At 41.2% G+C, this 18,837-nt stretch overlaps 1 protein-coding gene across 1 annotated transcript in view; it reads left to right on the forward strand.

The window, feature by feature from the left end:
- LOC104026457 (ephrin type-B receptor 5) overlaps positions 1 to 16,724 on the forward strand; it is a 57,620-nt gene extending 40,896 nt beyond the window's left edge. Inside the window, exons 6-16 of the mRNA XM_075721366.1 lie at positions 5,330 to 5,454; positions 6,586 to 6,748; positions 7,613 to 7,727; positions 10,485 to 10,540; positions 10,651 to 10,770; positions 11,175 to 11,422; positions 12,352 to 12,567; positions 13,632 to 13,781; positions 13,931 to 14,124; positions 15,382 to 15,537; positions 16,616 to 16,724. Of these exons, the coding sequence (XP_075577481.1) occupies positions 5,330 to 5,454; positions 6,586 to 6,748; positions 7,613 to 7,727; positions 10,485 to 10,540; positions 10,651 to 10,770; positions 11,175 to 11,422; positions 12,352 to 12,567; positions 13,632 to 13,781; positions 13,931 to 14,124; positions 15,382 to 15,537; positions 16,616 to 16,724 (1,652 nt within the window). The remainder of the gene's footprint in view (positions 1 to 5,329; positions 5,455 to 6,585; positions 6,749 to 7,612; positions 7,728 to 10,484; positions 10,541 to 10,650; positions 10,771 to 11,174; positions 11,423 to 12,351; positions 12,568 to 13,631; positions 13,782 to 13,930; positions 14,125 to 15,381; positions 15,538 to 16,615) is intronic.
- Positions 16,725 to 18,837: the final 2,113 nt, after the last annotated feature.

Consider the following 18,837-nt stretch of genomic DNA (forward strand, 5'->3'; position numbering starts at 1 on the left):
TTGGGTATCTGCACGGGATATAGACTGAATGTCACATGCCAGACGTGTTCATGGTCTACTGAGAACGGCACTTGGCTGTGCTCTGCATAAGTGGGCATCATCATGTACTTTTATACCAGTCTCCACTTCCTTCACATACCTTCCTTGTCTACTCTGTTGATTTATGTAGATTTTTAGGCTTGCAGGCATGTGTTGCTGGTCTGAGCAGATCCTACAGGCAAGGACATCAGCTTTATTAGAAAACAGCATAAACTTGTCAAACGTTAGTAACTCAGTGAATGTAGCATTTTCAAGGTACTCAAAATATCTTAAATCCACCCCTGTGGGCTACCAGGAAAAAATTTGTCCCGCCATGTAGAAGAGTTGCAACTGACAGCCCACAAAAATTAGTATCTGCAAGCTTTATTTAACTGTCTTTGGACTGGTTTACAGCTTTAATTAGGTTTCATATGCGCAAGCATTTTCCATACATTTGCTATTTTATACATAGTATACAAAAAGCAGCCCTTTTTCAGTCTTCCTTAGAGGTCTGATCTCACAACATGTTGTTTGCACTCAGTGAATAATTGGAATGGAATGGAACAGAATGGAACAGAATGGAACGGAATGGAATGGAATAGTTCAGTTGGAAGGGACCTATGATGATCATGTAGTCCAACTGCCCAGATTGAATTGAATCAGGACCTGTGATTTCAGCCATCATTAGACACAGACCTAGCATGTCTCCATTTATAAACCCCTTTTGAAAAGAGCAAAATGAATAAAAGTGACAAATCAACATAGAACTGGACACTTGTATACATGAAACAAGCTTTGAAAGCAATGTTCTGTTATAAACATTTTTAACAGTCAGCATGCATACAAAGGAAAATACTCACCTAACACTTCTGTGGCAGCAGAGGTAGGGTATTTTGGGTGTTGTCTTAAAGACATAAAACCTTGAACTTTATATTTCCTAATCTATTACGACTGGGAGAGTAACTTTATCATACACTTCTGAGAGGAAATATGTACTTACTCCACCCACAAATACATTCACATTTCACATTACCTTAGTATTAGTATTCACATCACCTTAGGATGAAATTTTTCAAAGGAGAAATCTAGATATCTCTTTTACTTGGAAGTGGTGGGAGAGCTCCCTGGCCAGTATTTCATAAGTTTTGTCCTTAAAAGAGAGGCAAACACATGTATCGAAATCTGAACTCTGTCTCAGAGAGGTGACAAGACAACCTGTCTTGCATTGATTCATAGCTATTTTTATTACTGAGGATTTTTACTGGTTTAGGCTTTTGCCTTAAGTAGCATCTGCTTATTAGGTATGTATCACTGAAATGACTATTTTTAATATGGCAGATGACATTATCCTGGGCATCCCCATCATCACCACCCGATTACCCTGAGTGATGGACATACTTAGATAATATGAACATTCTAGAATGCTGCGGCACATGGTCAAGAGATACACACAGTGTAACTCTGGGTAAAGCCAATCCAGTGATTTTTTTTCTTACGTTTCCCAATATTTCTAATTGCACTAGTTGTAACCTGCTTCTGGATACTGCCCATCTGAGTAGAGTACCATTTATCACCATTGTTCTGGTGCAGATTTTGCTGTGCCTAAATGTACTATGTACAGTGCCAGCTCAGGTTCTTGTACCATTGGCAAAAGATAACCTGTTGATGGGTAACTGAAGATTGACAGTACCTATTAACATCAGAATGGATAAGTTTTAATTAAAAGACAGGTCAAATGTTGCTAGTTGACTTTGAGTGTTCCTTCCAGCTAGGGGAAAATTGTGGATTGGGAAGAAATGAGAAGGGTGGGAAGAATAACTGTTGGGGGTGGGAAGCAGAGGAGTGAAAAGAGGTGGGAGGGCAGGAATGGAGGGGACATTTAAATCTGATCATTCTGCAAAATATTCATGCAAAACTAGAAGGAAGTGGGCTTTTCCCTGGCAGTGTAGCTGTGTATTTAAGTTTGCACCCCTCACTGTGTGTGCTTTGTGTCCCATCAGAAGGAAGTTAACCTTTTCACAACATTAAAATGTAGAGGAATCTGTCTTGATCAAATATTATCTGACCAGTTATCCCGTTCTCCTCACATTATCATTTGAGTACAGTGTTCTTCATTTGTGTCTTAAATGCTAAATATGATCTTGGTTCATTGCTGCTGTCTTCCATCCTTGTTGCAACATTGTCATTAGCAGGTGAAGTAGTTGTGCAATCTTGTTTGAAAGAGAAGCAATTGTAAGAAATAAAAAGAGTAAGGATGAGAGAAAGCATTACATTTTTGTTTCATTTACATTTTTAACTGGTTCCCACTTGCCTGAGCTGTTTGGAGCCCATTTGAATTGTGTCTTTCAGAATAATTGTATCTTGTTATTAAAAACAATCCTTTTATCTTTTTCACAATTATGAGGGAAGAAAATGCTATTCTGCAGTTTTTGATCATTTCCCAAATGTCTCTGCTTCATTCCTCACTTCAGAAGCTTATGTCTATTGTGTAAAACCAGTGGCAACCAGGTGGCAACTTTTCATTGGCATGCTTTTTCTGGAAAATTTAAATGTTGCTGAAAATGTTACTTCCATTAGGAAAATGAGGGTTCCCTAGCTGCCTACCTGCAGGTTTCTTGGCAACATGACATTTTGCTTGCAGAGAGAAAGCAAAACTTAAGAAGAACTTTGTGGGCAGACAGCTGGCAGGCTGAGAAATCCTCTTCCAATTACCGTGAAATTTTTGCTTGGAAATCTCTTCCTAAGAAGAAACTCATATTCTTTTAGCTTTTGCATTAACTTGGAGTGTGTGTGGGTGTTTGTGTGCACGTGTGGGTGTGTTGTCTGTATAAATTTATGGATGTTTTTTGTAGAAGTGGATTTTCATTCTCCAGGAAGCTTCACATGCAAGTGGCTTGAACAACTATTCATCTCCCTGCTCTGAGGACATTTTTTAGAAGAGCTAACTACTTCAGGAAAGGACCTGCTATTAAAGATGTTCTGTACTGCTGTTGTCTTCAGAACATGTGAATGGTTCCTCTAGGAGGACAAAAAAATGAAAAGCAAAACTACCCCAAATAGTAGCTTGGATTGTTTCTCATTGTAATCTGATTTTAGTTCAGTGAACACTGTTTGAAATCATTAATCATCTTATCTTCAAGATAATATTGTGTTTCCTTCCTACTGATTTAATGAGTTCCAGGTTAGTGAGAAGTAATGGCAATTACACAAGTTTCAAAGTCTTGAAATGAACTTCAGACTTTTAGAATAGACAATCAAAAGATTTCTAAAATTGGTAGACACGAGTTCTTGCTTGCTTTCTGGTTTAGATTCATGCATCCAAAGCCTTTTTTTATGTTTGATGTCCAGATCCTTGCTTTGTATATAAAGGGAAGTTGACATTTGCCTACAAACTTAATATCTAACACAGACTATAAGCACTTAATACCATAATGGAATCAAGAAAGCTAACAGCTCCATCTGGGTAGTATGCCAGGGTGGCCTGTTCACCAAAAGACAGACACTTAGCAAGCTATGTAAGAACAGGCAGAAAAACTATATGTGCAGTGACCTTGAGGTGGTGGTTCCAAGCACTAGTGCTGGTTAAAAGCCCATTCAGACTGCACTTCTGTGGTTCAATGGCCTGCAGAGGGACTGGAGTCTCAAATACAGTGGTAGCTTTGACATATGGGCAACAGTCCTGAAAGGGATTGGTCTGAGATCCAGGAGCTAGTCTGAACACAAGGCTACTCTACAGAGGGATCTGGACAGGCTGGATCGATGGGCCAAGGCCAGTTGTATGAGGTTCAACAAGGCTAAGCGCTGGGTCCTGCACTTGGGTCACAACAACGCCATGCAACACTACAGGCTTGGGGAAGAGTGGCTGGAAAGCTGCCTGGCAGAAAAGGACCGGGGGGTTGGTTGCCAGCTGGCTGAATATGAGTTAGCAGTGTGCCCAGGTGGCCAAGGCAGCCAACGGCATCCTGGCTTGTATCAGAAATAGTGCGGCCAGCAGGAGCAGGGAGGTGATTGTTCCCCTGTACTCGGCGCTGGTGAGGCCGCACCTGGAACACTGTGTCCAGTTTTGGGCCCCTCAATACAAGAAAGACATTGAGGTGCTGGAGTGTGTCCGAAGAAGGGCAACGAAGCTGGTGAAGGGTCTAGAGCACAAAGTTTTATGAGGAGTGGCTGAGGGAACTGGGGTTGTTTAGTCTGGAGGAAAGGAGACTGAGGGGAGACCTTATTGCTCTACAACTACCCGAAAGGAGGTTGTAGTGAGGTGGTTGTCAGTCTCTTTTCCCAAGTAACAAGCAATAAGACAAGAGGAAATGGCCTCAAGTTGCACCAGAGAAGTTTTATATTGGATATTAGGAAAAATTTCTTCATGGAAGGGGTTGTCAAGCATTGGAACAGGCTGCCCAGGGAAGTGGTTGAGTCACCATCCCTGGAGGTATTTAAAAGGCATGTAGATGTGGTGCTTAGGGACATCGTTTAGTGGTGGACTTGGTAGTGCTAGGTTAATGGACTTATCATAGAATCATAGAATGGTTTGGGTTGGAAGGGACCTTTAGAGGTCATCTAGCCGAACCCCCCTGCAGTGAGCAGGGACATCTTTAACTAGACTTAATGATCTTAAAGGTCTTTTCTAACCTAAATGATTCTGTGATTCTATCATTCTGTATCAGGCTATGAAAATGAGATGCTTTCATTCTCTATGATCTGGAACTGAACTGAGACCACTGAACTGAGCAATGCTTTAAAGTCTGTTCCTTAACATGTCAGTGTTCTCATCTGCTTCCGTCTTCTGTTTTGCAACAGTGATCTGGTAGTGAAAGGCCTCCATTACTCTCATAGCCCATACTTGATTTTTTTTCCCCAGGCAAAGAATTATAATCTGGGGGAGAAGCAGAAGAGAGGTGTTGTTGCTCTGCTTTTGCTCCAACCACTATCACATTGTTTGTCCAAGTGTGATCCTAGAACAAGGCACTGGCACTGAACACCTTGTCGTCTTGCATGTAAGAATTGCAAGTTTGAAGATCAGAATAATGTTCCAGCTACAATATAGATAATTTCATAATTTATGTGCCTGATCAGTTGGATGTGGTTTTCTTCATTTTCTTTCTGTCCAAGTTGTCAGTGACTGTATCTCCCAGTAGAGTAGCATTGTGCCTGGATTTCTTCTGGTTATTTTATAGAGTACTTCATAATGCAAATTAAGGGACATTAAAGGAAGAGCTGACCTAACTTATTAACTCATCATAATGAATATTCAATTATAGTGAATTGTTAGGCTTATCCCTTTGCAATCTCTCCTTCCTCTCTTTTATTCCAGTCCCCTCTGCTGTCCCTATGATGCATCAGGTGAGCCGTACTACCAGTAGCATCACACTGTCATGGCCTCAGCCAGACCAGCCCAATGGGATCATCCTGGATTACCAGCTACGCTACTTTGACAAGGTGAGCAGAAAGTGATGCAGTGCTGATTGTTGTATAGCTGTTATGCAAAAGAGAACAGGGAAATCTTCTGTCTCAGAGATGCACCCCTGGATCAGGATGGATAAGGTGGAGAAAAATGCTTCAATTATGAGGGAAGAACAAGCTGTAGCAAACCCAGAAATTCATAATATGTACTTCATCTAACGTGAGTCCATCTGCATTTCCCAACTTGGAACCATCTAGGGACGATGCAGATAAAAAAAGAGAAGACACTTGTAGCTAAGCTAAAAAGCTGTGGCTAACAACCTAATAAGTTTAGCACCAGCTGACACAGGTAACAGTGGAAGGAGCTGGTTTTCAAACGTGTACATGGGAATTGGACTCATTGCAACATTCTGTCATGTGTTTGTGGAGGGAAGTCCTGTGTCCCTATTTATGCCTGGACAGACATCTCAGAAATTTTGGGAGGAGGAATGCACTGTCTCATTCATTAAGTGGCAGATATCGGTTACCTGTTTATGTGCTGGAATTGCAAGGTGGCAAATATAAAGTTGTTCTCCATTCACATCTTTAATGACTCCTAATCCAGCTGATTTGAGGGGAAGAGGTATGTAGGGCTGTTCAGACAAGGTCCCATTCCATATTCTTGATCTTTCACGTAAACAGTTTTACAGGATTGTGCAGGGCTACTGTTTTTCTAGTGGTAAAGGGGCCTGCTATTTGTAGTAACATGTTTAGCAGCTTCCTGGATGCAGCATTACAGGTGTTCTTGCTCTGGATTCTCCTAGGAGAATACATGAGTTTGGAGCTTGTAGAAATCAAAATTTCAGGACAGATGAGGGCTTTTTTCATGGACATGCTAGCAACAAATCACAGGACAAGGTAGTTTTGTCTCTCACTTTTGTTTAGGTCAGGACTGAGGGTCTTTGGCAGAGCTTTGTGGGAAGCCCAGCCTAAGGGAATGAAAAGCAGCAGTGAGGAGCAACAAGTAGTGTGTGAGGGAAGTCAGATCTGGAATAGCAGTTGTGGTTGGGAGGCTCTGTGACAGATTCAAAGAATATTGGGCTGACATAGAACTAACATTCCTTGGTGAGGAGAGCCAGCGGTGTGGGCAGAAGTCTCACATTCCTTTTTGGTCACTGACATTCACAGGCAGAAGATGAGGATAATTCATTCACCTTGACTAGCGAAACCAACATGGCCACCATATCAAATCTGAGCCCAGGCAAGATCTATGCCTTCCAAGTACGAGCTCGAACAGCAGTGGGTTATGGCCCATACAGTGGAAAGATGTATTTCCAGACTTTAATGGGAGGTAAGTGCTACCATTTTGTACTCAGATCTGCACATGACCATCTTTCACTTGTGTGTGTCCCTGAGTGTATTACCTTATCCTCTGGAGGACTATCAGACACTCCTACTCAACTTGTATTTCTGTATATCATAATTTGCATATGCAGATTGGTTCACTCAAAGATGCTTCGTGCTGTCAGAGCATATTGTTTACACTCCCTTAGCCTTTGCTAGTGCCATATTCCCCAGTCCTGTTCCTTGTTGCCTCTGACCAGCAGGAGCAGAGTGTGTCAGTAGTACTCTCTTTAGGAGGGTATTACAGTATGTAGCACTATACACTGTTGTAGTTTGGTCTCCAGGTGTCACAGGACATCTTACAGCTGAATCATGCCCTGTGAAAGTCTTAAAGACAGACGGGACACAGGACATACACAGAGAAGCTTGCCTTCCAGCAGTATCACCATCCATCCATTCATGCAGAGAGTAATATATTACCTTGTGATACTCTTTGGTCTTTATCAAAGGTATTCATGTTATGTCATCTACAAGCTAAATTGATAGGGGACAATGGGATAAAAGCCCAGGTGTAGAGCTAGCCTATACTTAAGTGGCTAGTTAGGTGTCAGCGGACTAGGGGAAGGAAAAGTGGATTCAGAGGGAGCACTGGCTTTTCAGAAGTAGGAAGGAAGGCACTGGAGAAGCACAGTGACTGAAGGGGTAAAGGGATAACCAAGTCAAGTATTTGTTGAACTGTCAGGACTAGCTTGGGAAGCAAAGGGCTAGTAGGGATGGAATTATGGGTGAGACCTAGTCGAGTAGAAGGTAAACTCTAACGGTTCCTGTCCTCTGCATTTGTGTGTGTATATGCATGTGTCTTCCTTGCTAGGGGAGCGCTCGGAGATGGTGCAGGACCGACTGCCGCTTATCGTGGGCTCAGCACTCGGTGGTCTAGCCTTCTTGGTAATTGCTGCCATTGCCATCCTTGCCATCATCTTCAAGAGGTGAATTCCTTGACCTGCTCGTGTGCCAGTGCCTGCACTGCAGACAGTGGAACTTTCTTACCCCTGCTACATAACCCCGTCCCAAGGGAAACAGCCTGATCTACATTTATCCAGATGTCCTTGAGATGCCATTTTCTAATTGAGGAAAGATCTTGCCCCACTGCTCCTATCTGAGGAGCCTCTCCTTTGGTAAACCGCCCAAATACTTAGCTGATATTTGGCTAGTTAGGAATAAGGACACAAGGGAAGCATTTTAAAACTGGTGCTCAAAAGGTTTTTAAATGCATCCCTGTAAAGAAGGGACTGTAAACTGCATTTTAGGCAAGCAAGTGGAGAATTAAACAATGTAGTGAAGAAGTACTGGTGAAATAAGTATTCAGATCCACTGATTTAGAATGTGCTAAATACCCTTTAAACAAGAACCAAGAGACAATAGCTCATTTGCTGGAGAATAAAAGCTGTACAACCCCAATAGTTCCATGAAACACTGACTTAGAAAATATAGGTTAAAGAAAGCAAATATTGCTTCCCATTTTGGGAAGAAAAAAGGGCAGACAAGTCAATGTAGAGATTATCTGTTATGGGAAAAAAAAAAAAGGACATAAATTTTAAAAATAGAGAAAAGTAAGGGTGGCTAGCAGAGCCGTGTAGAGGTACAAAAGTAAACAATGGATGTTTTGTTATTTGGAGAAAATAAAGTCATTACCTGCTCCTTGAGTTTACTGAGGTTTGAACTAGATTGTCCGTAATGTATTTCTGTATCTTTGCTCTACTCTGCCTCTGCACAAGAGGCACTTTTTAGCTTTTTCTGCTGATCTAAAAAAAAATGTATAAACTACTCAACTTTAGAAAGTGACATCTAGTTTTAGTTATTTCTTTTTTTGTTTTCTTCCCTTTTCTACATTTGTTTTCTCCTTCTGTGTATATTGTCTTTTAATATTTTTCTTCCTGGAAAGAAAATAATTATCAAATATTGTTATATTTGCATTGTTGCCTCTTTTTGTAGCTTTGAACTGTTGAAAATATAATTTCTTGTTACAGCTGGAAATGTGATATTATGTGCACAACTCAATAAAGCATCTATTTTTCTAAAAAAAAAAAAAAACAACAAACCCAGAATAAATTAATATTACCAAAACTGTGTTGGGGAAAGACATTAATGAGTTTCTGTAAATGTGTCTACATAAAAGGAAATATCATAAAAAATAGATTAATTTGTACTTGAAGGATCATGTTCAATTAGTAGACAGTGGTTCAGAAAAAGTGGAGATACCAAATTTCTATTTCAAATTTGTCCTTGGTAAGAGAAGTAAGTTTGAAGCTGTAGGAAAGGAGAACACCGCATGAAATGAGGAGTTCTTTAAAAGGCTGAATATATGTAGAGTCAAATGCTATAGTTCTAACTTGGTTTTGTAAATTCTTGGTACACATTGTCTAGGCAATATACAATGTGAAACAATTACCTGTTTTAGCTAGTTTGGGTTTTTTTAATGATGGAAAACCATTAATATGTCAGATAACCTATAAAAACATGAACGTAGATGTGACTTTCAGATGCAGTAGCACAGTTAGAGCTCTTAGGACCCCAGTAAAACCAATTTCTTTCCACAACAGAAAAAACAGATTTTGAGGGTAGAAATATTTGTGTTCTTGCAATCTTAGCAGAATTTAGAGATAAGCCTGACAAGTAAGATTTATACACAAAGTTTCCTGCTAGAATGACAGAATTAGTTCTGTTAGTAAAGTAACATAATGTTCCATGATACTCTCTTCAGATGCTAATTGAATCAGCAGCTAGAAGGTCTTGTGCTGAAACAGCAAAGCATATGAGTTGACACAAATCCATGCATACAGCAGGGTTACTACAGGATACCATAGGGTTTGATTTACAATCTGGTCTAATTAATATGATTTAGAAAAGATTGTAAACTAGCATGAATTGTACATTTTTGGAAAAAAAATGTGAGCATTATTTGGAACAAAGGAAGTGACTTGAAAATGGAAAATATATTTAGAACAAACCAAGAATAACAACTAGATCATGTGGGAAAAAATTGCTTAAATCACACACATTTAAGGGGAGAATGAAATCTGAGAAATGCCTATGCTGACAAGGACCTATGCTTACTCTAAACTAGATGCATATATGCAATAAGTATTATGATAATAAAGTCAATACCTGTTTTGATCTGCACATGCAAAAATCACATCATGGAACAGATATCTGTGGTTTGTTTTGGGTACCATACTTATGAAAAGAATAGTCAAAGTAAATGCTTTTAAGAGACCAGGAGGAAAAATAAAGAAGAACTAATCTTTGGGGGAATTTTATACAAATTAGGCATTAGAGTAAATGGCTCTTAGAATGTTTTTGAGGAACTTAAAAGGTATCACAGGAGATGGCTTAGATTAGTATTGAAAAGAATAATTTGTAGTAATTAAATGAAATTAAAATGAAAATTTAGCCTGAATAGCCAGAAAACTTCCAAGACAGTAATGTTAAACTGTAATATTTTTTTTTCAGGGTAGTGCTGGAGGCCCTATCTTTTGTGATATCTAAAATGGGGATGCTAACAGTGGTGTAAAAACTACCACATAGAAAACAAGCATGCACTGATTACCAAGAGATGGTCAGGATCTTAACACCCATCTTCTATCTCTAAATTCGAGGGTTCTCTGAGTCTTACATCGACCTACCCCAATATCCTATGAGAGACTTGTGTGTGTTTTGACTTGACTTTCCTTTATGTTCTGCAGTAAAAGGCGAGAGACTCCATACACAGACCGCCTGCAGCAGTATATCAGTGCACGAGGTAAGTGTTCTTGAGCAACAGATGGGAAGAGCCTGTCTCTTTGCAGGACTCATTAACACCCATGTCTCAGGATTTGATTCTGGTGATGTTTTGGGCTGTCTCCACTGCAGGACTTGGAGTGAAGTATTACATTGATCCTTCAACCTATGAAGATCCCAATGAAGCTATTCGAGAATTTGCCAAGGAGATTGATGTGTCCTTCATCAAGATTGAGGAGGTCATTGGATCAGGTAGTGTGAGAATCTGCAGTTTTTGAAGTGCCTTTTTGTTCACCTTGAAACCTGACACACTACTGGCCTGAAATGGACCCAATCATCGTACATCAAGTGTCTCAGGATAGCTAACCTTCATTTTTACCAAAATTCATCTTAACCTACTTATCTTTAGATGCTGGCTCCAAACCAAGTTTAAAACACCCTTTAAACACTCAGAGCTCCTCATTTGAACCCCAAAGATGTAGTCTCCAACCTGACCGAATTCAGAGCCTTCATCAAGAACTTTAATCCAAACAGCCCTACTAACCCTATTTCCAAGCAGCACCTGGAGTCTTCCGTAGTAGAATGTTTTAGTGCACCTGACTAAAGTTCTTTGCTGTGTTTCCTTACTTGAGGTGTGTTTCTTCCCTCCCTGACAGGAGAGTTTGGAGAGGTGTGCTTTGGGCGCCTAAAACACCCAGGGAAGCGTGAATACACAGTAGCTATTAAGACCCTGAAGTCAGGTTACACAGATGAACAGCGGCGGGAGTTCCTGAGCGAGGCCAGCATCATGGGGCAATTTGAGCATCCCAATGTCATCCATCTGGAGGGTGTGGTCACCAAGAGCCGACCAGTCATGATTGTCACAGAGTTCATGGAGAATGGATCACTGGATTCCTTCCTTAGGGTACCACAACCAGAGTCTCCCACAACCGTTACCTCTTCATCTTGCTGTGTGCCAGTCTCAGATCTGATAATTTTGCCTGTCCTTCCTCTTCACCCCTGTCTCTATAAGTCCTCAGCTGCCCTCTTCAGGTGCAGTAGAAATAATAGCAAATTACCACAGTAAGTGTTTTTGTCCCAACATGGTGAAAATATTCCAAAAGCTCACCCATCATATAAAATTTCTTCATTATTTTAGACCTCTCTAGCTCAAATAATTAATGGTAAACAGAACTAAATTATTTATCTTTGTACGCAGCCTCCTAGTTCCTTATGTGCATGCTCCAAAATTTGCCTTTCTAATAATGTTTCTCAGACTTTATTCCACTGAATGTTTTCAAGTTTCAGCATTGTAATGGAATAATGAAACTTGTAGCTATTTTTGGACTCAGGGTTTCCAGTGTTTTTTCTAGTAATGAAACATAAATACAGACGTTTTTGTACGATAGATGCTTCACTTCTTGTTTTACTGATTCAGATGCTAATTGAAGCACAAATGCTTTGGCAGGTACATTTTGAAGAGCACATGAACCCATTGTATAGAATTGCGTAGAACCCATTGTAAAGATCTTAAAACAGTAAGAGCAGATTTGTCTGCTCCCATTTATTTAGCCATCTTAGTAGTTAATGAGACTAAGCATAAGATGCTAAAGGACGATATGGCCACAAGATGAGATTTGTCTTCAGGAAAAGATCGCCAGTGTCTGATTTCATTTGAGATTCATTGCCCCACCCTTCTTTCTTATTTGCTGTCCCTGAACCTTCAGATTTTGGCTGAAGATGTATGTTCTCTGACTTCATGAATCAACCTTGTTACCTTGCTCTATGTTAGTCTTCCATGTTGGCTTCATGTTCTGTGGTCATAAAAGCCTATGTTTGCCTCCTCACTTGCAGCAGAAGGAGGGACAGTTCAGTGTGTTACAGCTAGTGGGAATGCTACGGGGGATTGCAGCTGGCATGCGCTACCTTTCAGACATGAACTATGTGCATCGTGACCTAGCAGCACGTAACATCTTAGTGAACAGTAACCTTGTGTGCAAGGTGTCAGACTTCGGTTTGTCCCGTTTTCTGGAGGATGATGCTTCAAATCCCACCTATACTGGAGCTCTGGTGAGTTACCACTATGGAGTGAGTTACTGTAGTGCTGCCATCTATATTTTTTTCCTGTGTTCCTCCTTGATTTGGTCTACCCTTTTTAGTCCATCTTGAGACCAGAGAGGTAGAGCCTTCTATCTTGTGGGCTATCTGTTTCAAGCCAGCAAAAAACCAAAAATAACTGAATATCTGATCCACTCTGCCAAGTGAAATGGAGTCTCAGTGCTGTTCTTTGTGGAATGATGGTGAATAGGGCAAACCTCATAACCTGATGTAGGTGTTATTTTTCCCTTTTTCAGCTTCTTACAGGAAGTATAAAGGACTGAAGGAGAGATTGAAGTCCTGTACTACCACTCTTTGAAGAAAGAGTTGTTTTTTTCCTGCAGAAAAGATAACTGGCATAAGTATATGGGCTTACAACCATCAAATGAACTTACTGCCTATGAAGCTTTGACACCTATTATACATAGCACAATAGGCGGTTTGAAACTTCCATTTAGTATGCAGGGGATGAAGAAGAATTCAGTCACTGAAAAGTGAAACAAATTTTAGATGTATGTGTTTTGAAGAACCAGCACCTGAATGGTATTTCATCTGGCAGGTCATACCTGCAGTCGGAGAGGTCAAGATGGAAAGAGGAAAGAGTTAATGCTAGCCACTTAGTGTATCTGTCCTTGGTGTTGCAGGCTGGGGTTGTTTAAATGGCTTTAGATTTCCAAATAGTTGTGACTTTCAGGAGGATTTGGCTATCTGCCACCTCTCAAATGCTGCAAAGAGCTATAAAAGTTAAAATCATAGAATCATAGAATTGTTTAAGTTGGAAAAGACCTTTAAGATGGTTTGTAGCAGCAAGGGGGCATGATTCTGTTTTTCCATCTGTATTTGTCAATAGAAAAGGTGGAAACCTTCAACATAGTTTGAATTTAAACCAACAGTGTCTACAAGACAGCATCAACTGGACTGGCACTCCATGCTCAGAGTTGTGTCATGCTATCGGCATCTGATCAGTTCAGTGATGTCATTTTCACAAATAGTCCTTATCTCACTAACATTCTGGTTGCTCTCTGTCTGCTTTCTAGGGCTGCAAAATCCCCATCCGATGGACTGCCCCTGAAGCTGTCCAATATCGCAAGTTCACCTCCTCCAGTGATGTCTGGAGCTATGGCATAGTCATGTGGGAGGTGATGTCCTATGGTGAGAGGCCTTACTGGGACATGTCCAATCAAGATGTAAGTTTTAGAAGTGGCGAGAATGTATATCTGCCTCTCTGTCCTGTATCAGTTCAAGTAGAAGAAAGTCATACACCACCAAGTGGTTGAAGCTTGTTTGTCTTTTATTTTCCCAGTCGTGATAAAGCTTTGTTCTTCTTTTCCTGCAGGTAATTAATGCCATTGACCAGGACTATCGCCTGCCACCACCCCCGGACTGCCCAACTGTTTTGCACCTGCTGATGCTTGACTGCTGGCAGAAGGAGCGGGTCCAGAGACCCAAATTTGAGCAAATAGTCAGTGCCCTAGATAAAATGATCCGCAAGCCATCTGCCCTCAAAGCCACTGGCACTGGGAGCAGCAGGTGAGATGGCGATTTAGTGCAAAATAATAGGGCTTGTCTCTAGGTAGGCATCATGAGGAAAAGAAAGCAGTAAATCAGGCTATATAGTATTTTTTCCAACCCTCTCATCTAAGACTGGGACCAAATAGGAAGGGGAAAAAGAAAAAGGGGGGGGAAAGGGTTAGAAGAACTGTATATCCTGATTTACTTAATCGTTGATGAGCAGTTGTGAGTGCTGAATGTGAGGGCATCTCTTGATGAGGTGCACTGAGGATGAACATGAGTGAGATATCTTAGGGAATGAACTGAGACACACATGTGGGTGCAGCTACACAAGATAATTCTGTGATTACTCAGTATTGTCACAGAAGAGGTGATGAAGGAAGAGAACACCTTAGCTTATGGAGGGAAGGAAATCTGTAGCTAAAACTAATGAGAACTACAGCTTGCATCCCGTATTTTCCCAACTGCATTTTGCATCCTGCTGGAACCAGACACCAGCAAAGGTCAACAAAGGAGAAGTCTCTGAGGTGGGTAAATGGTGCCAAGATTAGATGGCTGTTGGGCTGATGACGGAATTACATCCTGCTGGCCTGGAGGGTTTTCCCCCATGGTTATAAACCTTCTCTCACTGCAATGTACTCCGCAGCTCGGGGAGGGGAAAAGTGCCTAGTCATGCCCAGTTTACTACAAAACAGCACATAAAGAGAGTTGGGACAGATTCAGATGACAGGCAAAAGGGCAAATGCCATGTATAAACAGTCATTTCTTTGGCTTTTTACTGCTATGCTTTTATCTAATGGGTGTTGGAGCTGAAACAACCCACTCATTGTCTCATAAGTTACTTTCTGATCCAAGGAGTGCATCTAGGAGAGGAAGAGTTAGTCACAAAGGTAAAAAGTTATAAGGTCTCATCTCTGTGCCTCAGAAACCTCCTCACTGCAACTGTTTGCCCAGCTAATAGGTCTAGATCCAGAAAGCCTGGAAAGATTTGGGGCAACAAGAAGAGAATGTACCTGAGAGAGTATAAAATGGGAAGAAAGGACCAATTTCTTGGGTTGGGTTGATTGCTTTCAGGTAGAAAAGGGAACACAGGTAGTCTAGAAACAGGGCATCAAGGTGGGACTTTAAGAGTCAGGGCATGAAGAACATATATCATTGTTCTGCTCCATTCTGTGCTCTTCAGAGGTTGCATTCTCTCCCTCTCATAACTCTGACCTTATAGTGGGGTCAGCTGATGTTGATGACTTGGGTTTTTTGAACCTGCCTCTTTTGCAGACCATCTCAGCCTCTCCTGAGCAACTGTCCTCCAGATTTTCCTTCACTCAGCAATGCCCATGAGTGGTTGGATGCTATCAAGATGGGCCGTTACAAGGAGAATTTTGACCAGGCTGGTCTGATTACATTTGATGTCATATCACGCATGACTCTGGAGTAAGTAGAGGGGCAGAGAGCAGAAGATACCAGACACTGATTTTTCCATGGAGAAAGTGAAAGCAGTCTAAGAAATATATAGTAAGGGCTACATGGAGAATACATACACATGAAAAAGGAGAGGGAAGCCAGAGCAAAGTAGCTACTGTTTCTTACATCTTATTAGGGCCTCTGGACACTGAATGAATACATATGAATACATATACACATAAGAATATCACTGCACATTTGTAATCTGTTTCTGTAAGCACTAATATTGATCCCGTGTACACTACAAAACATATTGTGAGTGTTGCAGAGAGACTGTTACATCAAAATGTGCATGACAGCTGCCACAGGTAATAACCACTTTTAGGGAGATGTGTAGAACCATATACTGGGTTGAAGTGTTGTGTAGAACACAGGAGCCAGAAAAAGGAACATTCTTAGAATCATAGAATGGTTTGGGTTGGAAGGGACCTTTAAAGATCATCTAGTCCAACCCCCCTGCCATGAGCAGGGACATCTTTCACTAGATCAGGTTGCTCAAAGCCCTGTCCAACCTGACTTTGAAAGCTTCCAGGGGTGGGGCATCCATAACTTCTCTGGGCAACCTGTTCCAGTGTCTCACCGGCCTTCCTTGTATCCAATCTAAACCTATTCTCTTTCAGTTTAAAACCGTTGTCCCTTGTCCTGTCACTACAGGCCCTGGTAAAAAGTCTCTATCTTTCTTGTAAGCCCCTTTAATATATTGAAAGGCCACAATAAGATCTCCCCGAAGCCTTCTCTTTTCCAGGCTGAACAACCCCCACTCTCTCAGCCTTCCTTCATAGGAGAGGTGTTCCAGCCTTCTGATGATTTTCATAGCCTACTTCCACTGCTTCTTTTTGTATCATAACCTACCAAGTTCTGCCAATACCCTCTCCCCCCACACACATTTGCCACGCAAAAGCAGAAGCCTTGTCAACTGTTTCTCAGACAAAGATACGCATACACATATATCCATACACATTGATTTGGATCTACAGGGAAATGAACTGGGACTGATCAGAACAAGAAGCCCATTTTAACACCTTCCACATCCTCTATTCTCTTGCAGAGATATCCAGCGTATTGGCATCACCCTCGTTGGTCACCAGAAAAAGATTCTAAACAGCATCCAGCTCATGCGAGTCTATTTGAATCAGCTTGAACCAGTTGAAGTGTGATGTTTACACCATCCTTATTCCACTAGTCTCAAACTCTGGAAAGGTTCTGGGGGAATTCAGAGGGATTTTCACTGTAAGAAAAAGACATGTCAGTATGCTACTTGAAGACTTAATGGACCCAGAGAGTGCACACTACGTGTCCTGTTCCATGAGCAAAAACAAAGCCTTGCCATGATTTGAAAGCAGAACTAAGTAACTTGTGGCATTTAAATGTGGCTGACATCATACACTGGGAATGGGTTGGGGGAGGGAAAGTTACAATAACATGGGGAGGAGATGGAATAATAGCTTGGACAGATCACAAGCACCTGTTACCTCTTCTCTGCCAACAAAAGGTATCAGACAACTTTACAAAGCCATCAGCAGGCTTTACCTGTGGCTGGGAGCCCAGCAAAGCTACAAAGACAAAATAAAGGTAACAAAAAAATTACCATTTTTTCCAAAAGAATGCCATCATGGTGCGAGAGATTATTATTCAGATCGAGATGAGCATCAGGCTATCACTTGGTATGCCAGCTTGGTCCAGAACACAAGTTCCAGTTAGTGCACAATATGTGGTAAGCAATAAGACATGTCACCTGGTAAAGAGGTTGAGAGTAAAGGGCTCAAAATTCTGTGCTATTTCATGTGCAGTTCTTAGGTCTGCTCCATGATCCAGGAGGGAAACTTACTAATCCTTTGTGTTGACACAAGGAACAGCAAGTCCTTGGTGCCATGCAACTCTATTTATGGGACTGCAACAGAATGGAACAATAAGGATCCTTAGAATCCATCCTGCTGGATGTGCAAGTGGAGGGGGAAACAAATAGGTTCTGATCCTCACAAGCCTGTTCTTGAGATGAAAGGCATAATATTCTGATATTCTGAAATCCTGACCACCCAGAATTTGGGTTTTGTTCTCTTCTGACCCCCTTACAGACATTGAAGAGCGTGACAAAAACAATCTGAAGCCATTTGCTGTTGAAAAATACTTGCTCTTTTTCTCACCCTAACCGGCTACATCAATGGGCTCAGCTGGTTGAATATTGTTTCTGAAGAAAATGCAGACCTGCAGTAGTCAACTCCAAATAGACAACTGGAACAAGGGAGGTGAAACTCTTTCACAAGTTCTTGTCAAGAGTGATCAGGGAAGGGTACCAGTCCCACAAGTCACCTCGGTTCTTAAAAAAGGAGTAACAATGTCCTTGGGATCAACTATGTAGTCTGGTAGAAGTGCATGAGGGTGACCAGAATGTCAGAGCTTATGTCTCCCTTCGGAGAGGCTAGTACCTGCTTAAGGAAAGATCTACTTTGAGGAAGAGCAGAGCTTCAGGACTGTGTCTGTATCTATCCCTATGCAGGAGTATGAAAACATGAAGCTGAGCTTGAGAGGAAAACTCATAAACTATGCACTTGTCCACCTCACCAACACATAGGAAGGGAAATGGAAATGGCCTTGTTAAGCAAGACCCCAATGAAGACATTACATAAAAAGATACCTTCTTTGAGTCGAGAGAGAAAATAACCCTAGCTGTTCTGATCTGTGCCCATCTGTTGTCTCACTGTGAACTAGTCATGAACTTACTGTATTTCTCCAGCTCTCAAGGTTAGAATGGCACAACTGCAGATACTACTCCTGTATGGATTTAAGGATTCCCCCAGTCAACCCAGCAGTTGAAGACTGAGAAGCCACGTTTAATAGTTATTGAAGAGTCCCATAATATGATAGGAGGTGCTCCAGAACAGTTGCACTAGAATAGCCAACACAGTTCAAACTCTTCATTACACCATTACAGCAACATTAATTTTTTTTAGTTGAAGAGGGAGAATAGCAGTGCCAGTTCTTTCAAGATATAAAAAGTCAATACAAAAACAATACAAGGAAACAATAAAACATTGACAGCAGTACAAAGAGAGCGTGAAGATTAAAAAAAAATAAACCACATCAGACTAGACTGAGTCCTACCCTAGAAAATTTGAGTCTGTTGCTTTTTAAGGGGTTTCTACAAACTTGTAATACTCATAAATCCAGTTACATGTATGCTGACTGACTGTCAGTTCCACCTGCAGCATCTGAGACTGAACAAGTGGTGCGCTCTTCAGAAAGCGTATTGAGCACAAGGTGTTGAGGGGA

Source organism: Pelecanus crispus, chromosome 1 (genome assembly GCF_030463565.1).
Source record: "Pelecanus crispus isolate bPelCri1 chromosome 1, bPelCri1.pri, whole genome shotgun sequence".
NCBI lineage: Eukaryota > Metazoa > Chordata > Aves > Pelecaniformes > Pelecanidae > Pelecanus > Pelecanus crispus.